General features: G+C 39.9%; 1 protein-coding gene across 1 annotated transcript in view; it reads right to left on the bottom strand.

The window, feature by feature from the left end:
- The window catches only part of PCCB (propionyl-CoA carboxylase subunit beta), a 1,126,289-nt gene that overhangs the window by 484,277 nt on the left and 616,783 nt on the right, over positions 1–25,229 (bottom strand). Inside the window, exon 9 of the mRNA XM_044070351.1 lies at positions 17,455–17,536. Within this exon, the coding sequence (XP_043926286.1) occupies positions 17,455–17,536 (82 nt within the window). The remainder of the gene's footprint in view (positions 1–17,454; positions 17,537–25,229) is intronic.

A 25,229-nucleotide genomic window follows, 5' to 3' on the forward strand; every position in this document is an offset into this window, starting at 1 on the left:
GAGTCCCCAGCTACAAATACCTGGGTGGCTCTCATGGAAGGATATTCCGGAGCACAGCGGAGCCAAAGGATGCCCTACTCCTGTATACAATGTCTAATTTGTAATGTGAGATGAAGGTATGAGATGAGGACCAACTAGCTGCAGAACAGATATCATCTAGCGACACCCTGGACCACAAAGCAGCTGAAAGTGGAATGTGCTTTACTTGACCCGGAGGTGAAATCCCTTTGTCAGAATATGTTCGAATAATCCATTGAGAGATCCAACAAGCAGTAGTCACTTTAGAAATTGGCTTTCCTAAGAAGGGCTTTGAGTAAGAGACAAACAACTGACCAGATTTACAAAAGGATTTCGTTCCGTGTAGATAAAATATCAACTGCGTATATACATTCAGCAAACTTATATTCACCCTTGTTCTGAAAATTAGGAAAGAAGATGGGAAGATTGATAGTTTGATTAATGTTTGCTTCTGACGCCACCTTAGGAAGGAAGGACGGATTAGTGCACAGGGAAACTCTGTCCTTATGGAAAATCATGTAAGGAACTTTGATGGACAAAGCTCGAGGTTCCAACACTCTCCTGGCTGATGTAATCGCAATCAAGAAGGTAGTCTTCCAAGAGAGATACTGCAAGTCTACCAAAGCTGCCGGACTCAAATGGAGGGGAGACTAAAGCCTGCAATACAAAAGTGAAGTCCCACAGATGCATAGGATCCTTCACCGGGAGCCTTAAAAGAAAGGTACCTTTAAGGAAGGTCTTGCAAAGTCTAGGAGAGTCTAGTGAAGACATATTCTCCCCCACATGAAAATTAGAAATGGCAGCCAGTTGGACTTTAACCGTAGAGGAACTAGCACCTTGTTGGAAAACTCCTGCCAAAAACTCTAATACCGCTGAAACGGGAGCCATGAAAGGATCCGAATCCCGTTGAGAAGCCCATATAGAGAATCATTTCCAATTGCTATGATATACTTTCCGTGTGGAAGATTTGTGAGCCACCACCAAAATGGTTTTAACTGGAGAGGATAAACTGGGAGTCCTAATAATCAAGGGAACTGGAGCAGCCAAGCTGTGAGATTCAGACTGTCCAGGTCTGGGTGAGGAATCCTTGAGGGGTGTGTGATGAGATCCGGATACAAGATCCATGGTGGAACTACTAGGTGAGACCAGAGGGAGGGGAACCAGTCTTGACGAGGCCAGAATGGGGCAATGAGGATTACTGTGTTCCCCAGTCTGCGGGCTTTCTGTAGGAACTTTGAAACGAGAGGTAATGGGGGGTAGGCATAAAGAAGACTGGGAGGCCAAGCATGCACCAGTGCATCTCTGGGGACTTCCCCCGAGGGGGGTTCAGAGCAAAGAACTCACTGAATTTCGTGTTGGAAAGAGATGCGAAGAGATCACAGCAAGGCCAACCCCACCTGAGGAAGATCTCTTCCGCTACTGAAAATTTCAGAGACCACTCATAAGGCATTAGAACAGTCCTGCTGAGCTTGTCCGCTAGAATGTTGGACTGCCCCGGAATGTACGTTGCCACCAGAAAATGACTGGTGGAAATCACCCATTCCCACACTTTCATGGCTTCTCGACAAAGGGGGTAAGATCTGGTTCCTCCCTGTTTGTTGATATACCAGACTACTGACGTTGTCTGTCTGGATCGGAACAGTCCCTAGAGGAAGATGGGCATGGAGAGCTTGCAACACTAGAAGCACCACCCTCATCTCCAGGACAATGATATGCAAACTGGTCTTGGGATGGGACCACGTGCCTTGGACAGTCCTTCCCAAGCAATGACCCCCCCCCCCAGCTGGGAGGCATCCGTGGTAACCGTGGCTTCGGGAAGTGATGGGAGAAAGGGGCATCCTCTGACAAGGTCCGGGGAAAGAATCCACCACTGAAGAGAGTCCCCGCAGACCTGAGAGATACACATTGGATGGGATGGGGAAGATCTAGTAGAGACCACTGGACTGCTAGTGTCCACTGAAGGATTCGCATGTGTAGTCGAGCAATGGGTAGAAGAGTGAATGTGGCCGCCATGGACCCCAGTGACTGCAGAACTGTCTCTGCTGTAGGAAGCTGAGCTTGGAGAATGTACAAGACATGAGCTCTCAGATTGTGTACCCTTTCTGGAATGAGGTAAACATTCATTTGAATAGTATCCAACTGAGTGCCTAATGAACTCTAGAACATAAACTGGAATCCGTGATGATTTGCTGATGTTGAAGCCCAGGCTGTTTGCTAACAACAGGAAATAATCCCTGGCTCGGCAAGGTAGATGCTTGGTGGGGGAAGCAAAGAGCCAATCGTCCAGGTAAGGGATGACTTAAATTCCCTGAATCCTCAGGTGAGCTGCTACAACTGCCATCACTTTGGTGAACACCCTGGGGGCTGTGTTGCGACCAAATGGGAGTGCTCTGAACTGATAATGATTGGCTCCCAGCTGGAAGCAGAGAAACAGCGGGGGTGCCTGTCCATCTTGAAATTATAGTACACGTCCTGGAGGTCGATCAAGCACATCCAATCTTTCTCCTGCAGGTAAGGCAGGAAAGACTGAAGAGTGACCATCCGGAATTTCTCTTTGGCTACTGACAGGTTCAAGGTGGATAGATCCAGAATGGGTCTTAGGTCTCCTGTTTTCTTTGGCACTAAAAAGAACATGGAATAAATGCCCGATCCAGACGGGTCTAGGGGGATGGATTGGATGACTCATTTTTTTTAGCACCTTGTCTGTTTCTAGTGCTACTACCTCCCTTTGTGGCAGCCACCACCATAGCATCTACAGGGGACCCCTTGCTCCAACTAGTCTTGTCTGGTGGGCGGCTTAGAACTTTATCTGGGCACCTAGGGATGGGCTCCACGATGTCTGGTTCCTTCCACCCCCGAGATGTTATGAGGTTCACAAGTGGATCTGTGGGAGGGGACACCCAGGAAGTAGATGGGCCTGTGCCGAATGCCTCTAGGAACAATGAATCATCCAAATTTTTTTTGGGCGGACCATCCCCCCCGGCAAAGGAGTTTCCACATCCTCTGGAGGGTGATCAGGGGGAACCTTCCCCTTCCTCCAAGTCAGTGTCTTCGGTCAAGGACTCTGGAGAGGAGTCCAAGTGCCTCCTTTTGCATGCCCATTTGTGAGGAGCCTCCTCAGTGGGACTCTCTGGGGGGAACTCCTAAACCTCTTCTTGTTCCCGCATGGGGACTTCCTGAGGCAAAACCTGCACAGGCTGTCCCTCAGATGGCAGGACAGTCAGGGCCATACCTAAAACAGAGGGAGTCAGGGCGGAGTCCAAGGACGAGATGGTCAGTGGCCTCGAGGAACTCGAGAGAACCCTCTCCACCATGTCAAAAGCCGAAGGGGAGCATGCTTCCTGAGAAACCACCATAGGAGCCATTCCCCTCAGATCTGATGGGTGAGTCGGACCCGAGACTACAGATGCCAAGATGCTGAGGGGAAGACTGCGCTCCGATAAACTTGGAGCTGACAGAACCCCTTTGGATCCGACATTGAGGCTACGGCTCCAAGAGCTCAGATCTGACCCAGTCGGCTCTGACACACTCAAGGCAATGGCCAGCGTCAAGGTACAGGGTACCATCGGCACCGACCCCTTAACCCCGACATTCCTCAAATCCAAAGACTCCAAAACCAAAGGACAGATTGGAGAAGGATATACAGGAGTGAAAAAGGTCTGCAAGCTCCCTGCTCCAGAGGGAGAGGGGCCCGGCAAGACTCCTATCTGGATTTGGGTGTGGATGAACTTCCGCATCATCCTGTCCATCTCCATCTTGCTAAGACTACAGGTAGACCGGGAGAAAGCCACCAACACCAGCAGAGAGTGTTGATGAGGAGATGTCTTTAGAGGAGACCGAGACACCTCTAGCTCCGGGGAGAACCTGGAAGAGTGGAGCCGGGGGGAACTGGTCCTGGTGGAGGTTTTGGCCTTGGGTAGAGGCCCCACCGAAGATGAACGGTCCGGAGCCTTTCTTGTGGTGTCTCTCTCCTTCCCCAGACCTTTTGGCGGGAGTTTGAGTCCCAGATGTTTGGGGAGGGGAAGTGTCAAAAGCGGCAGTAGAAGAAGCCAAAGCCAGGGTTGCGGGAATAACCATCCATGAAGAGGGAAGCAAGCCCTTCAAAAAGAGCTTATCCCTCCTGTCCTTAAGGGCCCACAGGTTGAAGCCCATGCAAATAGGACAGGGGGTAAGCAAATGGGCCTCGCCCAAGCACACTACACATAGAGTGTGGCCATCAGCTGGAGAGAGCTGATGGCCACACTCTATTCACTTCCTAAACCCTAGTTTAGGGGGAATATCTGCCATATTCCTACCTAAAAGGAAAAACACAGGCACGCACACACTCACTCACACAGAAGATAGCAGTGGGAAGGCCAAAATGGGGAAACTACAACAACAACAAAACTTTTTTTTTTTTACACTGACGCCAGCGGGTAGAGGAGGTGAAGAGAATAGAAAGTACAGAAAAAGGGGAATAACTCTGAAAAAGCAATCACTTACCCCAAAAAACACTTGGAGCTCGCTCGAGACCACGATGCTTAGCTATTCAGCGGCAAACGACATCCGAAGGGAGGAAGGAGACATGGGGCATTATGGGTAAGGGGAGGAGCTTGGAGCTCGGATCAAATGCTGGTTATGGGGCCATGTCGGATCTGATTCAGATCCATAGACCCACAGGTTGAAGATCAAATGAAGTCAACTACTTCAGATTACGGGTCTATATTAGATCACTGAACACTTAAAAAAGCGAACGGTGATTAATCGACCCTATGTAAGCAAAAGCTTACAATGTCGAAGTGTCAGAATAGCGATTTTTTTTCTAAGAAAAAAAAAATCGCTGTTCCAAAAAAATAAATAAATAAAAAATTTCAAACATTACATTAAGTGGGGGGCTGCACCCCTCACACCCCCCTACTTAAATATACCAACTCCGAGACCGCACTACAGTGCCAAAAACGGTAAAGTACCGAAGGGGCCAAGCGAATTCTTTCCCAGGGAAAGAATTCGCTTAACAGCCGCTTCGATATTTTGCATTTTCAGCCTTTTATGTTCGATCAAGACGCATTCAAAAGAATGCATCTTCGGTCTTGTAATATAGACCCCAGGATTACTTGTTTTGTGTGTAGGTGAACTGTCAAACGTTTGTTTTCCAAAAGTGAAGGATAAGGAAAACAGCACAATCTACATGGAGTCCATAATGAACTTCCAAAGACAGGAATTAGGCTATCAACAAACATTCAGTCAGCAACCAAGAATGGTTAGTTACACTGCATACAGGCCTATATTCCGCTGCAAGGTTAAAATGGAGGGTTATTTAGAAACAGAACCCAAAGCCGAAAGACACAAACTTTTAGCAGAAGGTACTCAAAGAAACACAAGTTACTAAGCTAAAAGTTAAGGAATTTCCAAGGCAAAAGAAAGGAACTGGCATTAATTGCCTTTTACAGTTGAATAGATAGGAGAAGAAAAGACCTGCATCTGTAGTCATATGTGAAGAGGCTATACTTTCCACTTCAAGTTACTGTACTCATGAAAGTGTTCTTGAAACAGCAGATTTGCAGACAAGGAATGAAAACTGTACAAAACCTCAAGGTTTAACCCGGGTATCACTTCTTTGTCACTGTTAGACAGAGGCACAGTATACTAACCTCGAAAAAGGGCATAGCAAAATTAATTTAAAATGGGTGGCGAAAGCCAAACACATTCTGGCTAGGCTTATAAATGCCCTAGGGCAGATAGCCTAGTATGAACCTATGAACCTATGAAAGGACAATATTTTAAGCAGGGTCAGAGAAAATTTACTCAGAACAGGAAAGACAGACGAGGAGAAAAGAGTCATCCCATACCTATATTTTGAGTTGAAGTATGACTTATGAATCACAGTGAATAAAGAAAGAAAATAAATACTATATCACATGCTCCTTCCAAACATAGTGAATAAAGAAAAAGCATAAATACTATACCATATGTTACTTCTAAAACCTTTTAAATTACTTGTGATGAAACAGGCACATAGTTAGATTTTGGGAGAACACTTTTAAGGTCATATTGGCCTGGTGCAATGATAGGCATTAAGAATTTCTATGACGGTTTGCCCAGAGTGCCAAAATATACACCACATCCTATTGTCAGATGTCCAATGATACTATGCATATTACTTAGTTCCCACTAGCATGGATAGTCATGGACCCTGCTAATCCATCAGAAAAATGAAACAATGGTTACCAGTACAGTCTAGTGATTTACAAAATGTCCTGAAACAATCCATCCATCCACAACCCCCTTTCCCATTTTTGCACATGGGGCTGGCGTGTCACTTCAACAGTGACAATCATCTAGAGCCAAGGTTTACACCACTGGCTGGCTGGCACTGCAAGCTATTGTAACTCTTCTCCAAGGTAGGATATCTAAAGGAATACTCATAGACCAAGAAAATAGAGTTGTGTAAGAAGTCACCATAACAGTACAATTTCAAATAGATTGCTGTTGCAGTATTGCTGACATCTGGAAATATCCTGCCAAAGATAACGCCCAGCTTGCCAATACATCAAAGCTTGGGTGCCTTTCTCTTGCACTGTACGTATGTAATACATAAGGGGTGTAAAAGTGTGAAGTTTCTCAGGACTTTCTTGCCACAGACAAAACTGAGGCAAAAAAGAGACTAGGATTCAGACTTGTGTCAGCAGAGAAAGATGGGGGGGGGGGACTGGAGGTCTATCTCGGTCAACAAGGAGAAAACAGGGGGGGGGAGGAAGGAGGGTGCAGGTACTTCAACAGTGATTTATTCAGACATCTACTGTTATGGTAGGTTCTTATACAACTGTACTATGTCCTTCATTTGATCACTTTTGCAATATAGCTCACAAATGGGAAGATTCCCAAAGTTTTTAGACTATCTGGGAGGGGGACTGAGGCATGGAAATGGATCACAGCATCCCTTGAAGAATGAACCTGGCCAATCCTCACTCTGGACATGGCATCTGTTTGGTAGTGTTTTGTAAAGGTGTATATGGAAAACAAATTACAAAGACATGCATCTGGAATGTATCTCTCCAGGCCTCCACTGAAAATTGGCTTTGTTCCAAGTCGGACTTTCCTAGTAAACAAATGTTAAATAAATAAATAAAGATAAAGTGGCTGCTTCTGAAATGGATTTTTAGTCTAGACCCTTGAAAAGAGCACTACAAGAAGCATCAGCTGTGGTAGAATGAGCTTTGATCTGGCCTGGAAGGAATTTTCCATGAAAGGAATAACAAATGGAGATATCCAGGAAAATCTAACTGTAGATGGTTTGTTTTGAGACAGGGCAATCCAGCTTTTTTACCCTGAAAAGAGATAAATAGCTGATCAGACTTTCTGATAGTCTTAGCTTAGATTCTATTTACACAAAACTATCTATGAATATTCAGCAAATGTAGAATTCTCTCTCTCTTATTTTGAAGACTGGAGAAGAATGGAGGCAAGTTAGCAGACTGGTTCAAGGCCACTTCATTAACAATATTTGGATTAAAGGGAGGAGTCCTCTAAGATACCCTGTCCTTGTAAACAATCAGAAAAGGAGTAGACATAAAGGTTTGCAGCTCAGATACCTTTTTTTTGCTGAAATCAGGGCCACCAGCAAAACTGTCTTTGAAGTACAGAATTTTAGAGAAGTGGAAGAGACTGGTTCAAAAGGAGAAAGAGTGAACCTCCCTAAAACTTAATTCAGGTTTCAAGGAGGAGGAAATTTTTTTGCGTGGCTTGACGTGAAGGATGTCTTTAAGAAAATATTTAATGTGAAAATGTACAGAAAGAGGTGGATCTATTGGTAAGAGACAGAGATGGCTGACAAATGTGCTTTAACAGAAGATTTTGCCAGTCATAAATTGAGCAGTCACAAAGATACGAAAGAATAGTAGGAATACCCAGGAAAAGATGATGTGATGAAGTCCAGTTAATGAATGAAAATATTTATCATACATGAATAAAGCAGAGTTCTTTTGGTGATCGAATCTGGTCAAACTTTTATTCTTCTTTTTTTAAAACTTAGTAGTGACTTTTGAAGTTCTGGACTGCTTTTAAATGTTTCTGAATACTGGCTTGTTTTGTAGCAAACAAAGAAGTGGAGATAGCCTGGATGTTTACAGGGATCATGAATGAGAGGTGAACTTCCAAAACCACTGGTGATCTTTTTCCTTTGGTTGGCCATCTGATAAGTTTTTCTTTTGGCAACAAAAAGAAAACCTCTTCCAGTTGGAAATATAAGATTTTCTTGTAGCAGGTTTTCTAGCCTCCTGTAATACCTGTAGCATATTCTCAGAAAATAGGAACATACATGGTATCAAAAACATATTATCCTAACTGTCAGATTTTAGTTAAACAGCATCAAAAATCCTACTATCCAAACTGAAATTGTTATGTTTAGGGTATTTATGTTTGGATAAGCAAAAGAGAGAGAAAGACAGAGAGAGACTTCTGTTGTGTGCGCAAGTCCATCCTATGGGGTACCTTGTAGTCACTGCCCTTGAGCAGATGAAAAGGAAGTGAGAACCAATGTTGCCTGGGCCAAAAGGAGGTCACCAACAGCATCTTTGGATTGCCCTTGATTTTGAGAAGAACCTTCTGAATCTGGGGAAAGATAGGAATAGCTTAATGGAATTTCCTATTCCAAGAGACTGACATGGCATCCATACTCCAACCTTCCGGGCATAAGACTAATGAGCAGAACAGTCTAAGCTGCCTGTTCAGAATGGAGGCACACAGATTTGAGGAGTTGCTCACTGTGAGAATAACTGCAGGAGACCTCTCTGTTCAGCATCTATTGGTGAGTTTCTGCCATGGATCTGCTCAAGTAATCCATCACTTAACCTCTGAAGGAATGTAAACTTCCTGAAGGAAGAGATTGCTCTGCCTGCAGAAATGAAAAGATTCTGTTCCTTCTCGTTATATGTACAACAATACAGTGGTCCATTAGGGTTAAAGGGCTCTTGAGGACCAGAGGTAATGCAGAGACTGCACAGCCAGAATCAGTGCTTTGGACTTCTTTTCCTTGACATTTATGTGGTTGTTCCTATTTAGACTTTTAGGTTCATGGGACATGCCCCCCAAGCCATGTATGAAGCATCCATGCAGACTTCTTGGTGGGAAAAGGAAACCAGAAAGGGCACTCCAGCACTGAATGTTATCTGATGGATCCACTAAAAAAAATTAATTCATTATGAAGGCAAGACAGGAAAAGGGAAATTCAGGGGGTGGCAGCGCTGTATCCAGAATGACTTCAGGCAAATCTTCCTCATGTGGAATCTGTCAAAAGGAATCACTTGTATGGTTGAGGCAATGCACCCCAGAGCTCTCAACCTCTCTCTTGCAGAGGTGAACTCTACTGGAAGGAGTGACTGGAAGAAAGAATTGCAAACTGCATTTTAGTAAGGAAGGAATGGCATCACAGACGCTGTGTCTAAGAGGTAACCTAGTAAAACCAGATCCTGAGAAGGCCAAAAGACATTTTTTTTTTAATTTAGGGTGAAACCCAAATGAAGAAAAAGATCCACTGTAATTGTGAGATCCTGAAGAAGCCTATTCTTTGAACTGGCAGTCTGAAGAAAAAAAATGCCTAATTAGGGGTATATGTGGAACCCATTTAGAATGGTATGACAGGGGTTAGGCATCTAGTAGAGACCCTTAGGACTGCTGAAAGATTAAAAGACAAAGCAGAAAATTGAAAATGAAATTATAAGGCACAAAATCTTAAGAATGTCCTGTAATTTGGATGAATGTGAATAAGAAGATGATTGTCCTTGAGGTTCAGGGTCACCAGGAAAGCTTGTAGAAGGATCCGTCTTCAGATGAGATGTTAAACAGCGGCCCTGTCTGCCTGAATTGATAGTAGCACAGGTAGATGTAAAAGATCCCATAACACTTAACTTAGACTAGGGGTTGCTTTATTATATTGACACTTTCTCATCTTTCTTTCATTATTTACACATTACACTACATTTTATCCATCTTAATAAAACATTTTACACATTTTCCTAAACAGATCTAACAGCCATTCATCCCCCAGCCTTTCTACTATTTTTATAACACATTACTTCCACATAATCTTTTTTGTTATTCAACATCATCTTTTTTGTTACACAAGTCTTCAATTTTTTTCTGTAAACAAATAGTTTTCATTTGTTTTCCATTGGCAATGTCCATATCAACATTTTTAAACACTTTCCAATAAAAACAATGTTGTGATATCTCTTCAATATTACAGCTACCACACATTTTTCTTTTATCATTTTATATTTCATGCTACTTTTCACTGGCAGTTTGTTCAATAATAAATGCCATAGAAACTTACTGACTTCAAAAAAGGATTCAAATATTTCCTACCTTTTCCTTTTTGCTTTCTTATGCTCAGCCCAATGTTTCCCATGAATCAATATAACAGTAGTTTGCATTTTTTTCTCATTATTTACCTCTTTCCTTTTCATTAATCTTCAGTTATATTAATTTTCCATGCCTTTTACTTTTATATTCATTCTTGCCCCAACCTTTTATGTTGCCCTTTTATTACCCCCATCCATCTAAATACATTTATATTTTTCAAAAATGTTTCCTAGCATTTCTTTTTTCAGACACTTAATATCCAAAACAAATTTATTGATGCTAAGAAAACAACCAAATTTATTAAATTCAACCCCCTTTCTTTAACTTTATACACAATTCCTCTCTTGATTAGATTCAATCTTGTTCCTCACAAATGCTACATGATATTGCATTTATTTTGTTTAATAACGGCATGTGTGTATTATTATTTGTATTAATCCATGTATTTACAGTATATTATAATACAATGTCAGTTTTCACCTATGTACTTTCTGTTCTTTTATTTGCGGAGATGTTCTCCCCGGGCTTCTGCTAAAAACGGGTTAAATTATCCAGTCAAACTTTCTGGGTAAACAAATGTCAATAAATGAATAAGAAAGATACCCAACAATTCACTTTCCAAGCAGCTTAGAATGACCATACCGGAAATGTGTGTTTAGCTTACATTCCCTTTTTCTTAGGGACAACTGAAGCATCAACCACCAATCTATCAAATTACATTTTTTGTTTAGAACTTCCTGCTGTTTGCTTGCTTCCAGACTTAACCCTTATAGCATTAATTTTACATCAGGAAAAATAAATTCCAGCCATTCCTACCACTTCTATAAACCCATTATTTTTTGAATTATTTAACTGTAATCCTAATGTACCAAAAATTTGTCCTGTTCTGAAAATTCTCTTTCACCCGTTTGTTCTTCGGTACTAAAACCAATTATCTGCATAGGTTAAACAATGGTACCTTTATCCCTTCATTTACTTCCCATCTACCATCCTCTAACCTTGGTCTACATTTGCATAACGTTCATTACCATCACAAACAATCACATGCTCAGTGGATAACTCTGCTTTACCACTATTCCCTGTCTTACCTTTTTTCCTTCCCATCCATTCATAATTGACACAAGAATTTTCATATACTGTCCTCATTAGCCTTATTTTTTTCTCCTACCTCATATTCTTTTAAGATGTTCAATATTTCAACATGATCAATACTATCAAATTCCTTATCCACATTACATACTGTTACATTTTCTTCTCATTCCCCCATATATATACACTCAACTACTTATTTAACAGTCATTAGCATTTCATTTACTTTTTCCCCTTTAACCCCATGCAGGTCTTCATCCAATGATTCTTTCATGACATTCATCACTCCTTTCTGAATTATCTTCAGTATTTCCCTAACTTAAATGGTCTCCATTTTTTTTCTTTCCTTTCCCTTTTTCCAAATAATTTTATAACACCCTTTAAAATCTCTTATTTTATACCTTTCTCAATCTATTCATTCAATATTTCATGAAAAATATCCTTTTCATTATCTGACATTTCTTTAAAAAAACTGCCCTAATCCACCTGGACCCAGTGAGAATTCTTTTTACCTTCCTTTATAGCATCCTCAGTGCTTTCCTCTTGATTTCTTTCCATTTCTTCCACTGCCTCCTTTTGCATATTCTTTACTTTCCATTTATACCTTTTTCTCATACATATTCAGTACATAACTTTCAATCATATACATAATTTCCTCTTGTTTATATTTTAACTATTTTTTTCATCCTTCATTGCATTCATTTTTCTCATTATATATCACGTTCTTACCTAAAATGGAGAAACTTTTCTCCTTTTCATATTTTTTGTGCAAATACCATTCTTTCCATTTTTACTTTATTTGCATAATTTTTCTTTTTTAAGATTTCCTCTACCTTGTTCTCTACTATTCTTTCATAAATTTCTTTTTGCATATTATATAATTTTCCTTCTTCCATCGCGCCCCAATTTTAAGTATAATTTAAACTTTTCTTTATACATCATCCACCACTTTGTCAGACCTTCATAAAACAGGTTTAATGTCATGTGGCCTTCCCACAATTGCCTTCTTTCTTTAAGACATCCATTCCTGCACTTTTTCCTGCCAGTCTTTTTAACCCTTTTCTGTATTTATTATATGTTTACTCTCCCTGATTTCCCATACAACCTTATGATCTGAAAACTCTGATTCTCTAATTCCATCTTTTATTTCTTTTGTGTAATTTGTAAACATTATATAATCAATTTCTGTTTTAAATACCTTCTCTTTATATTCTTAACCTATAATATTATCTACCTCTCTTATCATTTCTACACAATGTGCTATTTTCCCTTTCTGCTTTCTTAAATTACAATTAAAGTCTCTCACCACCATAACAGACATATATACTATCACAGAACTTTGAATTTTCTCAAACAATAAACTATTATACACACCTTCTGCCCCTTTCTTATATTACACACAAACTATCCCTGCCACCACTTCCATTATATCTTATATTTTAATCTTTTCAGTTTTTAATCCTTCAAGACCTGAACATGTATCACTCCCTCTAGTCCACATCACTTTTAATTTCCACATCATCTCAAATTCCACCCTTTCCCTTTTCTTTGTACATCTTATATCAAGCAAATTACAGCTGAATCACTTTGCACACTGTTCACTTTCAGAGATGCTATACTTGTATTAACTTTTTCCCTTTTCTTTTTGCACTTTTTCAGTTCATCTTTCGGTCTCCTTTTTTTCCTCCTCACCCTTCTCCCAATAGAACCTTCCACCTTTTTTCTGACTCGGCGCTCACATATACCTCTTCTTCTTCCTCCTTTGTTTCTCGTATGCCAAACCAATTTTCCATCTATTTATATTTCTTTTCATTTGGTTTCTGGACTTCATCTAGTGCACCTTTTTATATGTTTTATCTTGTAATTCCCTTACCCCCATCCAAGCCCATTATTTTATCCTCTTTCACTTTTTCTTGCATAAAAACGTATTCTCCCCCTCATTTTGTCCACTAATGAAGAAAGACAAAGTAAGGAATCAAAACAAAAATACTTCTCACTTCCACATTTCCTTCAAATTGCTTTACAAACTCGCCACATTGATTATACCTTCTTTTTGTAGAATCCTAAATTAAACGTGATTCATCCCCACTGAGAAAAAATCATGCTTTTGGCTGCCCCCAGTACTCAACATTCCCTTTTTCCTATTTATTATTAGCACATTAAAAATAATAAGTTGCGACATGTACCTAAAGTTACATAAATGTTCCTTCTTCCAATCCTTACTTTTTCGTCATTCATAATTTTTTTTAAAATCATGCACACCCTGACATAAGCTTAGAAAAAACATATTAATTTTCTTCGATTACAGTTGTTCTAAATTGTTACACTTCAACTGTAAATTTAAACTTTGACATGCATAGTAATTCTAATGAGATATATTACTTCTCCTTTCACATTCATTAACACAGTTTTCTGCTAATGCAAATGTCTCAAAAGCTATTTCAGTTTCTTTGCAGAAAGGTTCATTTCCTGAAATTGTTAATGCACTAATGTCAGACAAACTGAATCCTAGCGGCAGAACAACATTGTCTAAAAAACAGTACTTGTTTATTTGCTGTTTGTCCTTTGTTTTCACCCATACCATAGGCCTTTTCCTCTCATAACAGCTCCAGTCCATCACCATTATACCTGCACATCTTTTTATTTCTGCAGTCATTCAGTGGTACCTGCTACTTCACAGGTTTTTACTCTGGAAACACAGCAATCAGTCTCTCTGTTTACCACTCTGCTCCATCTTCCTGAAGCCCAACACAGATCACTCCCTTAAAACCAGTTAATCCACTGGACAGACATGCCCCCTCTCTATCCATACCACCATTTATAGCAACTTTCTATCATCTCATCACCACCAAATATTTTGTCCATTACTACATTCCAATGCATGACCTCAGATTCTTCTGGTTGTAATCCATCCATCACTTTTTATAAAACAGAATCATTCAGATACCCCAATGTCACAATATTCACCTACAAAGCAGCTTTTTCCTTCTGAATTAAAATTTTCTTTCTCTCCTTTTTCTATCTCATCTCCACTTCCAGCCTCCATCTTACTTTTCCATCTCATCTCCACTCACGGCCTCCATCTTACTTTTCTATCTCATCTCCACTCACAGCCTCTATCTTAGATTTGATGATCACTGGTAACAGCCCTTTGCCACCACCTAGGGACCCCTCACAAAGAGTCCTACAAAGTGTAAGCAAAGTTCCTCAGCACCCTGGCCAAATTTCCTCTAGGAAGTATGACTACCATTTTGGTCCTCTGAAAAGAGGCCATTGGCCTACTGGGACTAACCTGGTCAACAAAGTGTAAATAAAAATAAAGACCATGGGTAGAAGAAATAACATCTTGGATTTTGGCACGACTAATAAGGTACCGAAGACTGATAAATCAAGAATGAGCCTCCAGGTGCACTCCTTTCTTGGGACCAGGACAAGTTTTGAATAGAAAAACCCTTTTCGCTCTAGGCGTATAAGCAGCCTGGTAGTCGTCAGTCTACTGTATACCTATGAACCTATAAATTATTTTAAGGATGATGGAGCATTTTCAATTGAATGAAAAAAGTTTCAGAGATGCAAAAGAGATATGACTTGTTGAATATAGGATGGAGGCATGGTTTAAAGTAACGGAGAGTACCCTGGCAATGCAAGGTCATAATGACTTTCACACTTTTAGACCAGCTACTGCACAGGAGGGAAAACTAAAGGTGGAGGAGTCTTAAGTCTAAATTATAAACAACCTCATATCCAGACTAAAGTGTATGACCCACTGGAACTCATACATGTGCAATTCACCATAAACAGGGTCTCATACCATATCCTTGCAATCTTTAGGTTCCCTCCATGTCCCATCAAACCCATACTACTTAGCTCAATGTATTAGAGTCCCTCGCCATTCAAAACAATATGATCTTCATGGGGGATCTCAACTTCCACCCTATAGACTGGGAATCCAACACCACTTCTAATGCACAAACCCAGCGATTACTAAACTTTGTTAATACCAACATCCTGGAACAGTTGGTCCATTGCCCAACCAGGGGTACAAACATCCTTGATCCTGTACTCACAGACATGGGGGAGCAATGTTCCTCACCCAATGTAATGTCTTCCCTTTTCAGATCTAACCATAAAGTCGTATTACTTGAAATAAAAATTAAATCTGGGTACCCAGAGAAACCAAAAACCTTTAGGAACTATTCCAAGGCTAACCTCTCTCTCTACTAAGCAACATCTTGGCTAAATTCTAAGCATCCCCAAACATAGTAAACACCATATTATATGCTGAACTATTTACAAAATCCCTGTACAGCCATATTGATAGCTGTATAGAGCAAGCTGTACTCACTCATGTTAAGAATAAGACAAACTCAAAAGACAAGTCACCCCGGTGGAATCACATCAGTCGGTTATACAACAAAAGAAAAAAATTTTGGCCAAGAGAAGCAGGAATAAAGCCCTACATACTAAAAGCCCCCTGATCAATATACACAGGCAGCTAAGAGGGTTAATTAATGCATTAAAGGCTAAATTTGAAGAAAAAATAGTTTTTCAGGCAAAGCACAATCACAAAGCCTTCTATAGCTATGTCTATACCTCAAGGGAAATATGCAAAAATGCACAGAACTTACTGTAAATGGCATCACCCACACTGAACCGGGGGGCCACTGCTAACCTTTTGGCTGACAGGTTCAGCTCAAATCCCCCCCCCATTCCCCTCCTGAGAGTCCAAAGAAAATACCACATACAACAATCCCCCCAACCATTACTAGGGAAAAGATCATCAATGCACTTTCCAAGGTCCAAAATACTGCATCAATGGGCCCTGATAACATCTTGGGATGCTTACTAAATAGTATGAAACATAACATTCTGGTCCACTTGAACCACTTTTCAACTGATGCCTACAGTCAGGTTTTGTGCCCAAGGAATGGAAATGGCTACATTTTAGGCATTTATTTCTCTGAAATGGAAGCAAACTCTGAAGATTTATGGCTGACTAACTTTGCAGATAATTGCAAGCTGGGGGTTATCATCAACTCCCCTGCAGACACTAGCATTCTTCAAGAAGGCCTATCTCTAACAAATGATGCCAAAGCCATGGTCTTAAAAGCAATGCTGTTGAAAAGCATTAGTTTGTGTACAAGGACAGCAATTTATTTTATACCTGTGAAGTGATGAGTATTGATTACAGAATAACACCACTTCAAAAATGTGACATTTTTAACAAATGCAAGCCAAATGTTTTAACACAGTGATGTTTCACTGCAGAAGTGTTAAATAGTGCAGTCTCAGTTTCAAGCATTCGCCTTAAAATTTCTTTCCTAGCTCTCAGCACCGTGTAGTAACAAATAAAGGTTTTTATGCAACCTTGAAACATTAAATAAATACAAGTATGAAATAACTTTTTATACATGTTAAAATGAATGAATTTTTTCTCCTTTTAAAATATGCATATATATTTATGACTGTTATCGTTAATTTTAACACTATTACTTGAATGCACTTTTAAATATATTTAGTATTGATGCTTATGTTTAGAGTACATTGATTCAGTTATATATATGATTTTGAAATTTAAATGAATTAGTACATAAAGATGTTTTTATAAATATATTTTATTAGATACAAAAGTCTTTAGACTATATTTTTAACTTTTTATATGTGATAGTATCAAGTAGTCAGAATAATAAACAAAGTAGCTGTCACCATCTAGTGGTAAAACATGAAATAGTTAATGAATTACGGACAGATCTTTCTGGCGCCTTTTTTGCTATTTAAACTGTTAAGTATTGCTAATGAATATGTCTGAAGAAGGGTTTGTAATTAACCTGAAAGCGCTAACACTGTTTTAAATTTCTGTGAAGAATAAAAGACTATAAATTAAAGAGCTGTGGTGGTACCGGAAGTATATTTTTCCAGGTTTTTATACAACAACTCTGCAATCTGAAACAACAAAATACTAGGAGTGCAAGACTGAAGTGGACCACCACTGATTCAAATGTCACTTACTGCTTTTACAATGTCGAGCATGTCATACGCTTTGGCGGACTCAGTTGGAACAATGGAGTCAAGTCCTGGAATAAGTCTGTCACTGCAAAGAGACAAATAATAATAAAGAAATATATATTTTATACATGGCATGGTTTACTACTTATAGCAACAGTATAAAGCAGTACAGAACAATATAGGTTTAAACACAATCTAAAACTAACTCACTGTGAGATGCTAAGCAAGACTAAAAGTCTACTGATTTCCTCCACCACCAAATTAATATCAACCTTCAAAAGGCTCTGTGGCAGAGACAGAGAAAGCCTGGAGCACAAATCAGGTGAACTGGAACTGACTAATGGCATGGTTACTGGAAAACCTGGAGAGGGAAGACAATAGTAAGCAGACCACACCAGGTCCGTTATTTTGTGGTGGGGGTGGAAGTGGCTTGCTCTGTTGCTATGCTGACAACTACAGAATAAGAGTGCCACGTCATGCAGCACATAAGTCAATGAGGAGTACTTGCCAAGCAGTGGAAATGCACCACAGTGGTCACTGCTTACATGTGGAATCATGCATGGGCTCTGGGTGTAACAGCAAATCTTTATTTTGGTAGGTGTACATCCGGTTGCTGGTGGTGGTGTTAGGTCTCCAAAAGAAAAGACTCTGATGGTTAACTGTGTGGCAGCCACACTGTGAATGGCTACTGCCCCTATATGGGAGGGGGGATGCGGGAGAGTACATTTGTGTAAGTGAACTTACCATAATAGAAGATGTTATAATAGATTAATGTTGCAGTAGCCTAAGCTACATAGATCCTAACCCACTGCTACCTGCCAGCCTTTCAAAGCTAAAGACCCCCCCCTTCATGTATTGTGTCAGGGCCTTGATAGACATTTGCAGCATGAAAAGCTAAGAGCTTCTTGCTCCCAAAAGGGAGGCAATACCCTTGAAAGAAAAATATTAGGAAACATAACCAAAAATTTAAATATATACAAAAAAGTATACACATATACAGTACACACTGGCAACACAATAAACAGCAAAAAAAAAAATGGGGGTGTGGAGGGATGGTATATTAATGCAACAGTGATCTATTAGATCATCTACTATTCTGGTAAGTTTACTTAGACAACTGTACTATGCTCAACATTAGATCACTGCTGCAGTAGCCTAAGCTATATGGGTAGATTACTACAGCTTAACAAAGAGCAAGGGAGGAAGAATTAAGAATCCAGGAACTCCCGGAGAACGGTTCTAGCAAAGTCTGTTCTGGAGCTGCAAAAGGAATCCAGTTGATAGAGCTTTGTAAAGGTATGTACAGAGGACCAAGTGATTGCCTACAGACTACTTTTGGAGCCCACTCCTTTCCAGAAAGCAATACAGTAAGCCAAAGCCTTGGTGGAAGGGGCCATAACCATGCCTGGCACTGGCTTATTATGCTTAGAATAACAAAAAAGAAATAGCATGAGACAACCATAGTCTGCTTTGACGTTGGTTGCCCTTTCTTCTTTCATTCACTGGAGACAAAGGGTGGCAGAGAGTACAGCAGTGAGCACTGAAAGAGCATTGTCACCTCACAACAAGAGGTTCTCTGGCTTGAATCTCAGCTGGAGTGCTTTCAGTGCAGAGTCTGCATGTCCTCATTGTGTTTGCATGTATTTTCTCTGGGTGTTCTGGTTTCCTCAGACATCCTAAAGACATGTAGTAGGTGGACTGGACACACTAAATTGGCCAATAAGTATTAGTATACATGTGTGCGTGTGGTATGGAACAACAACCATGGCAGGGTTAGCCACCCAGTGGTGTGAATATTGGCTCTACGAGATCATCACTGTTGAGGTGACACTCCAACCCATGTGCAAAAAAGGAGGTTATGAATGGATGGATGAAATGGCTGATCAGCTTTCCTGAAGGACTAACTTTGTTTAGGTAGTATCTGAGCTGCCTGGGGACATCCAGGGTTATGAATATTTTTTTCTCCTTTGTTTTAGAGATCAGGAAAACAAAGATGGGATTAAAAGACTGTCTCAAAGTGAAATTCCACGACCACTTTAGGCATAAAAGACGGGCTAGTTCTCAAAGAAACCCTGTCCGTGTGGAAAATGAGGTAGGGCTGACTCAAAGTAACAGCTTGCAAGTGAAATACTGTCGGGTCTATATTAGAACACCGAACTTTCAAAATGTTAAGTGTTCTAATATCGACCCGTTTTCAGCGAACGCTGAAAATATCGAAGAAACAGAGAACCAAATTTTTTCCTAGGGAAAGAATTTGGTTGTCCGTTTCTGTTGCTTCGGCATTTTCAGCGCTGTGGTGGAAAGTTACGGGTCGGGTTCAGGTAAGTGTGCGATTGTGTGGACGTGAGGGTTAGGGCGGGTTAGGTGAGTTAGGGTTAGGGTGCGGGTCAGGTAAGTGTGCGACTGTGTGGACGTGAGGGTTAGGGTGGGGTAGGTGAGTTAGGGTTAGGGCGTGGGTGAGGTGACTGTGCGAGAGTGACAGACCTTAGGGTTAGGGTTAAGGTAAGAGGATAGTTAGTGGTGTATGTATAGTTTAGTGTAGGGTTAGGTGTTAGAGTTTAGGTGTATGTGTGTGGATTGCTGTTTGTTTGGTGTGCTTGTGTTGTGTGTATGTGTTTTGGAACAGCAATTTTTGTCCCCTAGGAAAAAATTTGCTGTTCTGTATGTTCGATGTTTTAAAGTTTTGATTAATAGGGTTCGATATTAGAACACTCGAAATTTTGAAAGTTCGGTGTTCTAATATAGACCCATACTGTCCTAGCTGAAGTTAGAGCAATGAGTAAAAGCCTTCCATGTTAAGAACACCAATTCAGCCTGATGAGTTGGTTGAAATGGAAAAATGTAAGCTTTTCAAGCGTAAAGTTAAGATCCCAAGGACAGCCACATGTTTTCAAAGTGGCTAGATATGTAAAACCACTTTCAAAAACTGCTTGACTTGTGAATTATTAGAAAGGAGAGGATCCAAGAGAAGACAAGAATAGATGACCAACAAATGAGTATTGACATATGAGAAAGAAAGGACAGAGGACAGTAACTTGCACAAATAATCAAGAACCAGAGGTAGTTGGGCCTTAAGAGGATTCAGGTTTTTTGAAGGGCACCAACTAGATAATCTTTTGCACTTACACTTATATTTCCTAGCAGCATTTTTTTAACTCTTTCAATACTTGCTGCATGTCCTCAGAAGAAAGGTGCCTAAAAGATATCAAGATTCTACCATACAAGACAGTCAACTGAAAAGTTTTCAGTGTATTAAACAAGCCCTGTCTTACATTAGTAAATCCAGTCTGTGAGGAAGCTTGTGGTAATTGCCCTTGTCCAGTTTCAGAAGAAGGGAGAACCACTGTTGCCTGGCCAAAAAGGGGGGCATTACCACAATCTTTGGGAGTCCTTCCAGATTTTCAGAAAAAGCATAAAAGAACATTTTCTGCCCATGTGAATGTGAAGGCATCTGTCTTCTAGCCTGGTTGCATGGAATCCTGGAGCAGAATTTCTTTAGTTGTCTGTTCTGACAGGAGGTAATTAGATCTATTTGACATATTCCCCATAGTTGGATCAATTCTCAGAAGAACTCACTGTGAAGTTTCCATTCATGCAAGTATGTCATGGCTCTGCTTAACTTGCCTGCTATAGTGTTTTGCTCTAATGGAATGTATGTAGCCTGAATTATCAAACTGAGCAGCGTTACTACCTCCTACACTATCAAAAGCAAGTCTGAAAAGGTGATAAAATACAGTATCCCCCCCTATTTATATATCACATCTCTGTGAAGTTTGAGAAATACTTGCAAAGCCCCTGGAGGTCAGAGATGACTTAAATCTTTCAAACCATTTATTACAGCCAACATCTTTGACATTTATGTGTTTTGTTCTGTCTTTTTTGTTCCACATACCTTGCACTCTCACTCCTTTAGAAACCGCTCCCCAAGTCAGGTCTGCGGTATCTCTTGCAACAAAATGAATAGGAGACCTGAATTCTGGGAGGATTCATCTACCCACCAACAAAACCTCCTCCCTACAATCACAAAACAGGGATCTGAAAAGATGAGCACTGTAAAGGCACTGAGTCCCAACTTTCCTGAGGTACCCCTGAATTTTTTCTGATATGAAGTTGGCTTGAAGAATTATAAGAATCATGGAAGTTGTGTGCCCTACAGTCCTATGAAATTCTCTATTAGATGCTTGGTTTTGAGTGGAAAAACACAGAGAGAACTTTGAACATTTCTAGTTTATCTGGAGGAAGAAAAGCTATTCCAAAGGCAAAATCTAAAAGATATCCCAGGGAAAACAATTCTGTGAGATAGGATGACTGAAGACTTTTGTCACATTAACTTGAAATTCAATTCTGAGTAGAAGACTCAGAACACTTTCTAAAGACTCTTGACAACTGAAAAAGTCTCAGCAAATATAAGGCAATTGTCCAAACAAAGAAAATGTGAATGGCTTGGAGTCTACAATAAGCAATTAACTGAAGCTAAACACATTGTCCATACCCTAGGAGCCACAGATAGTCCAAATGGTAAGACAGAAAAGTGATAATGTGAGCCATATGCAGAAAATCTTTTAAAAAATCTGAAGTGCATGCCAATGGGACTGTGATGGTAAGTATCTTTTAAATTTAGCTTTATCATGAAAGCTAGTAAAGGAACCAGCTGTAACAGGGTCTGAAAGGACATTTTAAACTTTGGAACCTTTACAAAAAGGTTGAGAACGGAGAGGTTTATTTAGCACAGACTTCTAAGTCCCTTTTCTCTTTAGTACAAGAAAAATCCTTGAATAAAGTCATTTGCCCCTCTAGTATGCAAGAAATGTCTCTGACTTCATGAAATAACATTTGTTCCAGAAAAGGAGGAAACGGAAATTTGGGTTACAGAGAAGGAGGGGTTCACTGGAAAGGATGGAGGGAATCCCACTGCCAGTTGTACCCATGCCGAATGATTCAGAACCTGACTCTCTGTAATAATGTGGTGCCACATGGAAGGATGAAAAATCAGGTATTGGAAGAGGCTGCCAAGTGAGGGGGATCTTCAAAAGACCAACACAGTCATTCTGACATTTTGGAATGTCCTTGGTTTTGACAGGCTCTTCATTTCTTTTTGGGGCTCCTTGCTATTTCCTTTTAAAATCCAGCTTGTATGCACCTTGCTATTTAAATTGTTTATTGAAAAAAGGAGTGGAGATGGACGGAATTTTTTTATTTGCCTTAATAAAAAGGTAGGCTGGAAGATTTGTGTTACTCCTTGTTATCAGCTTTCCCTCTTATCAAATCTCTTAAGCACCCAAGCTACAGAAGGGCCAAACAAAAATTATTTTCTCAGGGAAACAATTTAAATTTCACTTTTAACATCTTCACCAAGCAAATCTTCTCATGACTGATCATGAAACAGAAGTCCTGCAGATAGTATCTGTAGTGTCATAAGAACTCTTTAATTGCTTGTTTAATTACATGAGAAGTAGACACTCAAGGTATTCAAAGATTTTTTTCCGTCCAATAAAAAAAGGTTAACAGTTAACTTTTAACATGTTCTCAAAAGACAGAAGTAAAAGTTTTAACATATGAGCCTTGCAGTTTAAAATTCTGAATGTTAAGGTGTCAGGTGAGTACATTTTTTTCCAAATTTGGCAAAATCTTTTCTATCCTTGTCAAAGGGGAGTGGGGTTAGCATTAGCAATTTGTCTAGTAGAAGCAGTTTTGGGTAGGGAAATCACTGTAGGATCTGTTTTATGGTTAGCAAACACGAGTCTGAAGTACACTGTATAACCAGGCTTCCTAGGAAAACCCAATGTAATTTCAAAGAAAAAAAAACACAATTTCCTCAAAAAAATTAGTAAGTTTAGTGCAAGGTATTTGCCAACAGGGGACGTACATATGACCAGCCCTGAACGATCACTAGCGGACAGACATGTCCAAGGGGTCTACTGAAGGAGTGCTCTTGGCAGCAAAAAAGCTCTAAGCCTTTTGCACTCTAACTCTCCTTTCTTTATATATAGCTCCTCTTGGGCTCCTGATAATTAGAGTGCATGGAAGGTGTCCCTTAGCTTTGAAAAGTTTTCCAGTAGTAGCAGACCACTGCTACTGGCCAGTAACAGTGGGCTACAACCCATACACCTTAAGCTAATGCAACAGTGATCTAATGTTGAACATCAAATACATCTGGCCAATAACAGGAGGGTAAGACAACTGGCAGATATGGAGTCAGAGGAAAAAAAAGGGTCAAATTTCATAAATGATGATCATCTTTTACTTGAAGTCCCTAAATTTTCACAAGCAATGGGAGGTACAGCTGTGTGAAATACTTACCACAATATTCGATCTTTGAGAGAATCTTGTAGCAGTATTTTTAACAAATGCCCGTCACCAAAGATTCCCCTGCATGAGGGTAATACTGGTCTTCTTTCTTTTACTTCTCAGGCAATGGCTGATCACTGTCCCCAAATAAATGCAGCATAAGCTGATGCCTGCATCAGTCCTTTTAAGATACTCATGTGAATGACATGCATTCAAATTCAACTCCGATTGGAAAAGCAATTAAAAACTGAATTCCAGCTTTAATTTTCAGGAGGTCTGCAAAGCTTCACTTCCTACATGTAAGGGGCTTGATTCCCCCATCCCCTTTTTCACAAGGCACAAGGAACCAGTACTTGAGACTTATAGTAATGTTTTAAAAGATACCACCATGTTTTTGCATAAACTATATGATGCAGTTAGGAATACCACAGAACAATATTTTTTTGTTACTATGGACATTACATCGTTATTCACGGTGATCCCCAATGCTTGGGGCATTGAGAATATTAGGCATTTGTAATTTTCCAAGCAATTTTATTCTAGTGATAAAGTGAATTTGATATGCTCTATGTTGGAGATTACACTGGAGAATAATATCTGTTGCTTTGGTAGTGACATGTACCTTCAGAAGACTGGCATAGGTATGGGGACTCCTTGTGCCAATAGCTATGCCAATCTAGCCCTGGCTGAATGGGAGAATACCTCCTTCTTGACCCACCCAGCCTTTCAGCAACATTTGAAGTGGTACATCCGATTTGTGGATAATGTTTTTCTCTTGTGGACAGGTATGCAAGATGAGTTAAATATTTTTATTGAGTTTTTGAATACCACAACATCGTTCCTAAAGTTCACTAGCAAGGTGTCCTTGGAAGAAATAGATTTTTTAGATGTCAAACTTAAGAAAAGTGACATTTTAGGTATTCAAACTAGCATATACAGGAAACCTACTAGGAGAAATGCATTGCTGCATAGAAGCAGCATGCACCCTAAATTTGTTAGTAATAATGTAGTAAGAAGACAGATACTAAGAACTATGAGACTCCACAATGACGATGTCCAACTTCGGTTGGCATTGGATAATTTAGGGAATGATTTTAACAATAGAGGTTATTCAAATAAGATGTTTTGCAAGCAAGTATCTGAACTAATGATAGAAAGGTCTTCCAGAGGCAAACCTTTGTTTCTGGATAAAGTCGATCATAGTATAGAACAAGATTTTAGTGAACAAAATAAACTTAGATTCCCACTTACATACACTGGGGACATTGGGATATTTTGTGATGTGTTCAAACGGAATTGGAATATTTTCAAGACTATAGGTGAATTAGATGGACTACTGGATGATATACCTAAGTTTGCTTTTAAAAACAAGAAAAATCTCAAGCATCAACTATGTTATTTAGACAGACAGAATAGTTTTACTAGGATGTCACAAAGGAAGGGCACTTATACATGCAGGAATTGCATGGCTTGCCAATACGTGCTTTCCT

This window comes from Protopterus annectens, chromosome 4.part1, assembly GCF_019279795.1.
Source record: "Protopterus annectens isolate FY-2018-M chromosome 4.part1, PAN1.0, whole genome shotgun sequence".
In the NCBI taxonomy this organism is placed as follows: Eukaryota; Metazoa; Chordata; order Ceratodontiformes; family Protopteridae; genus Protopterus; species Protopterus annectens.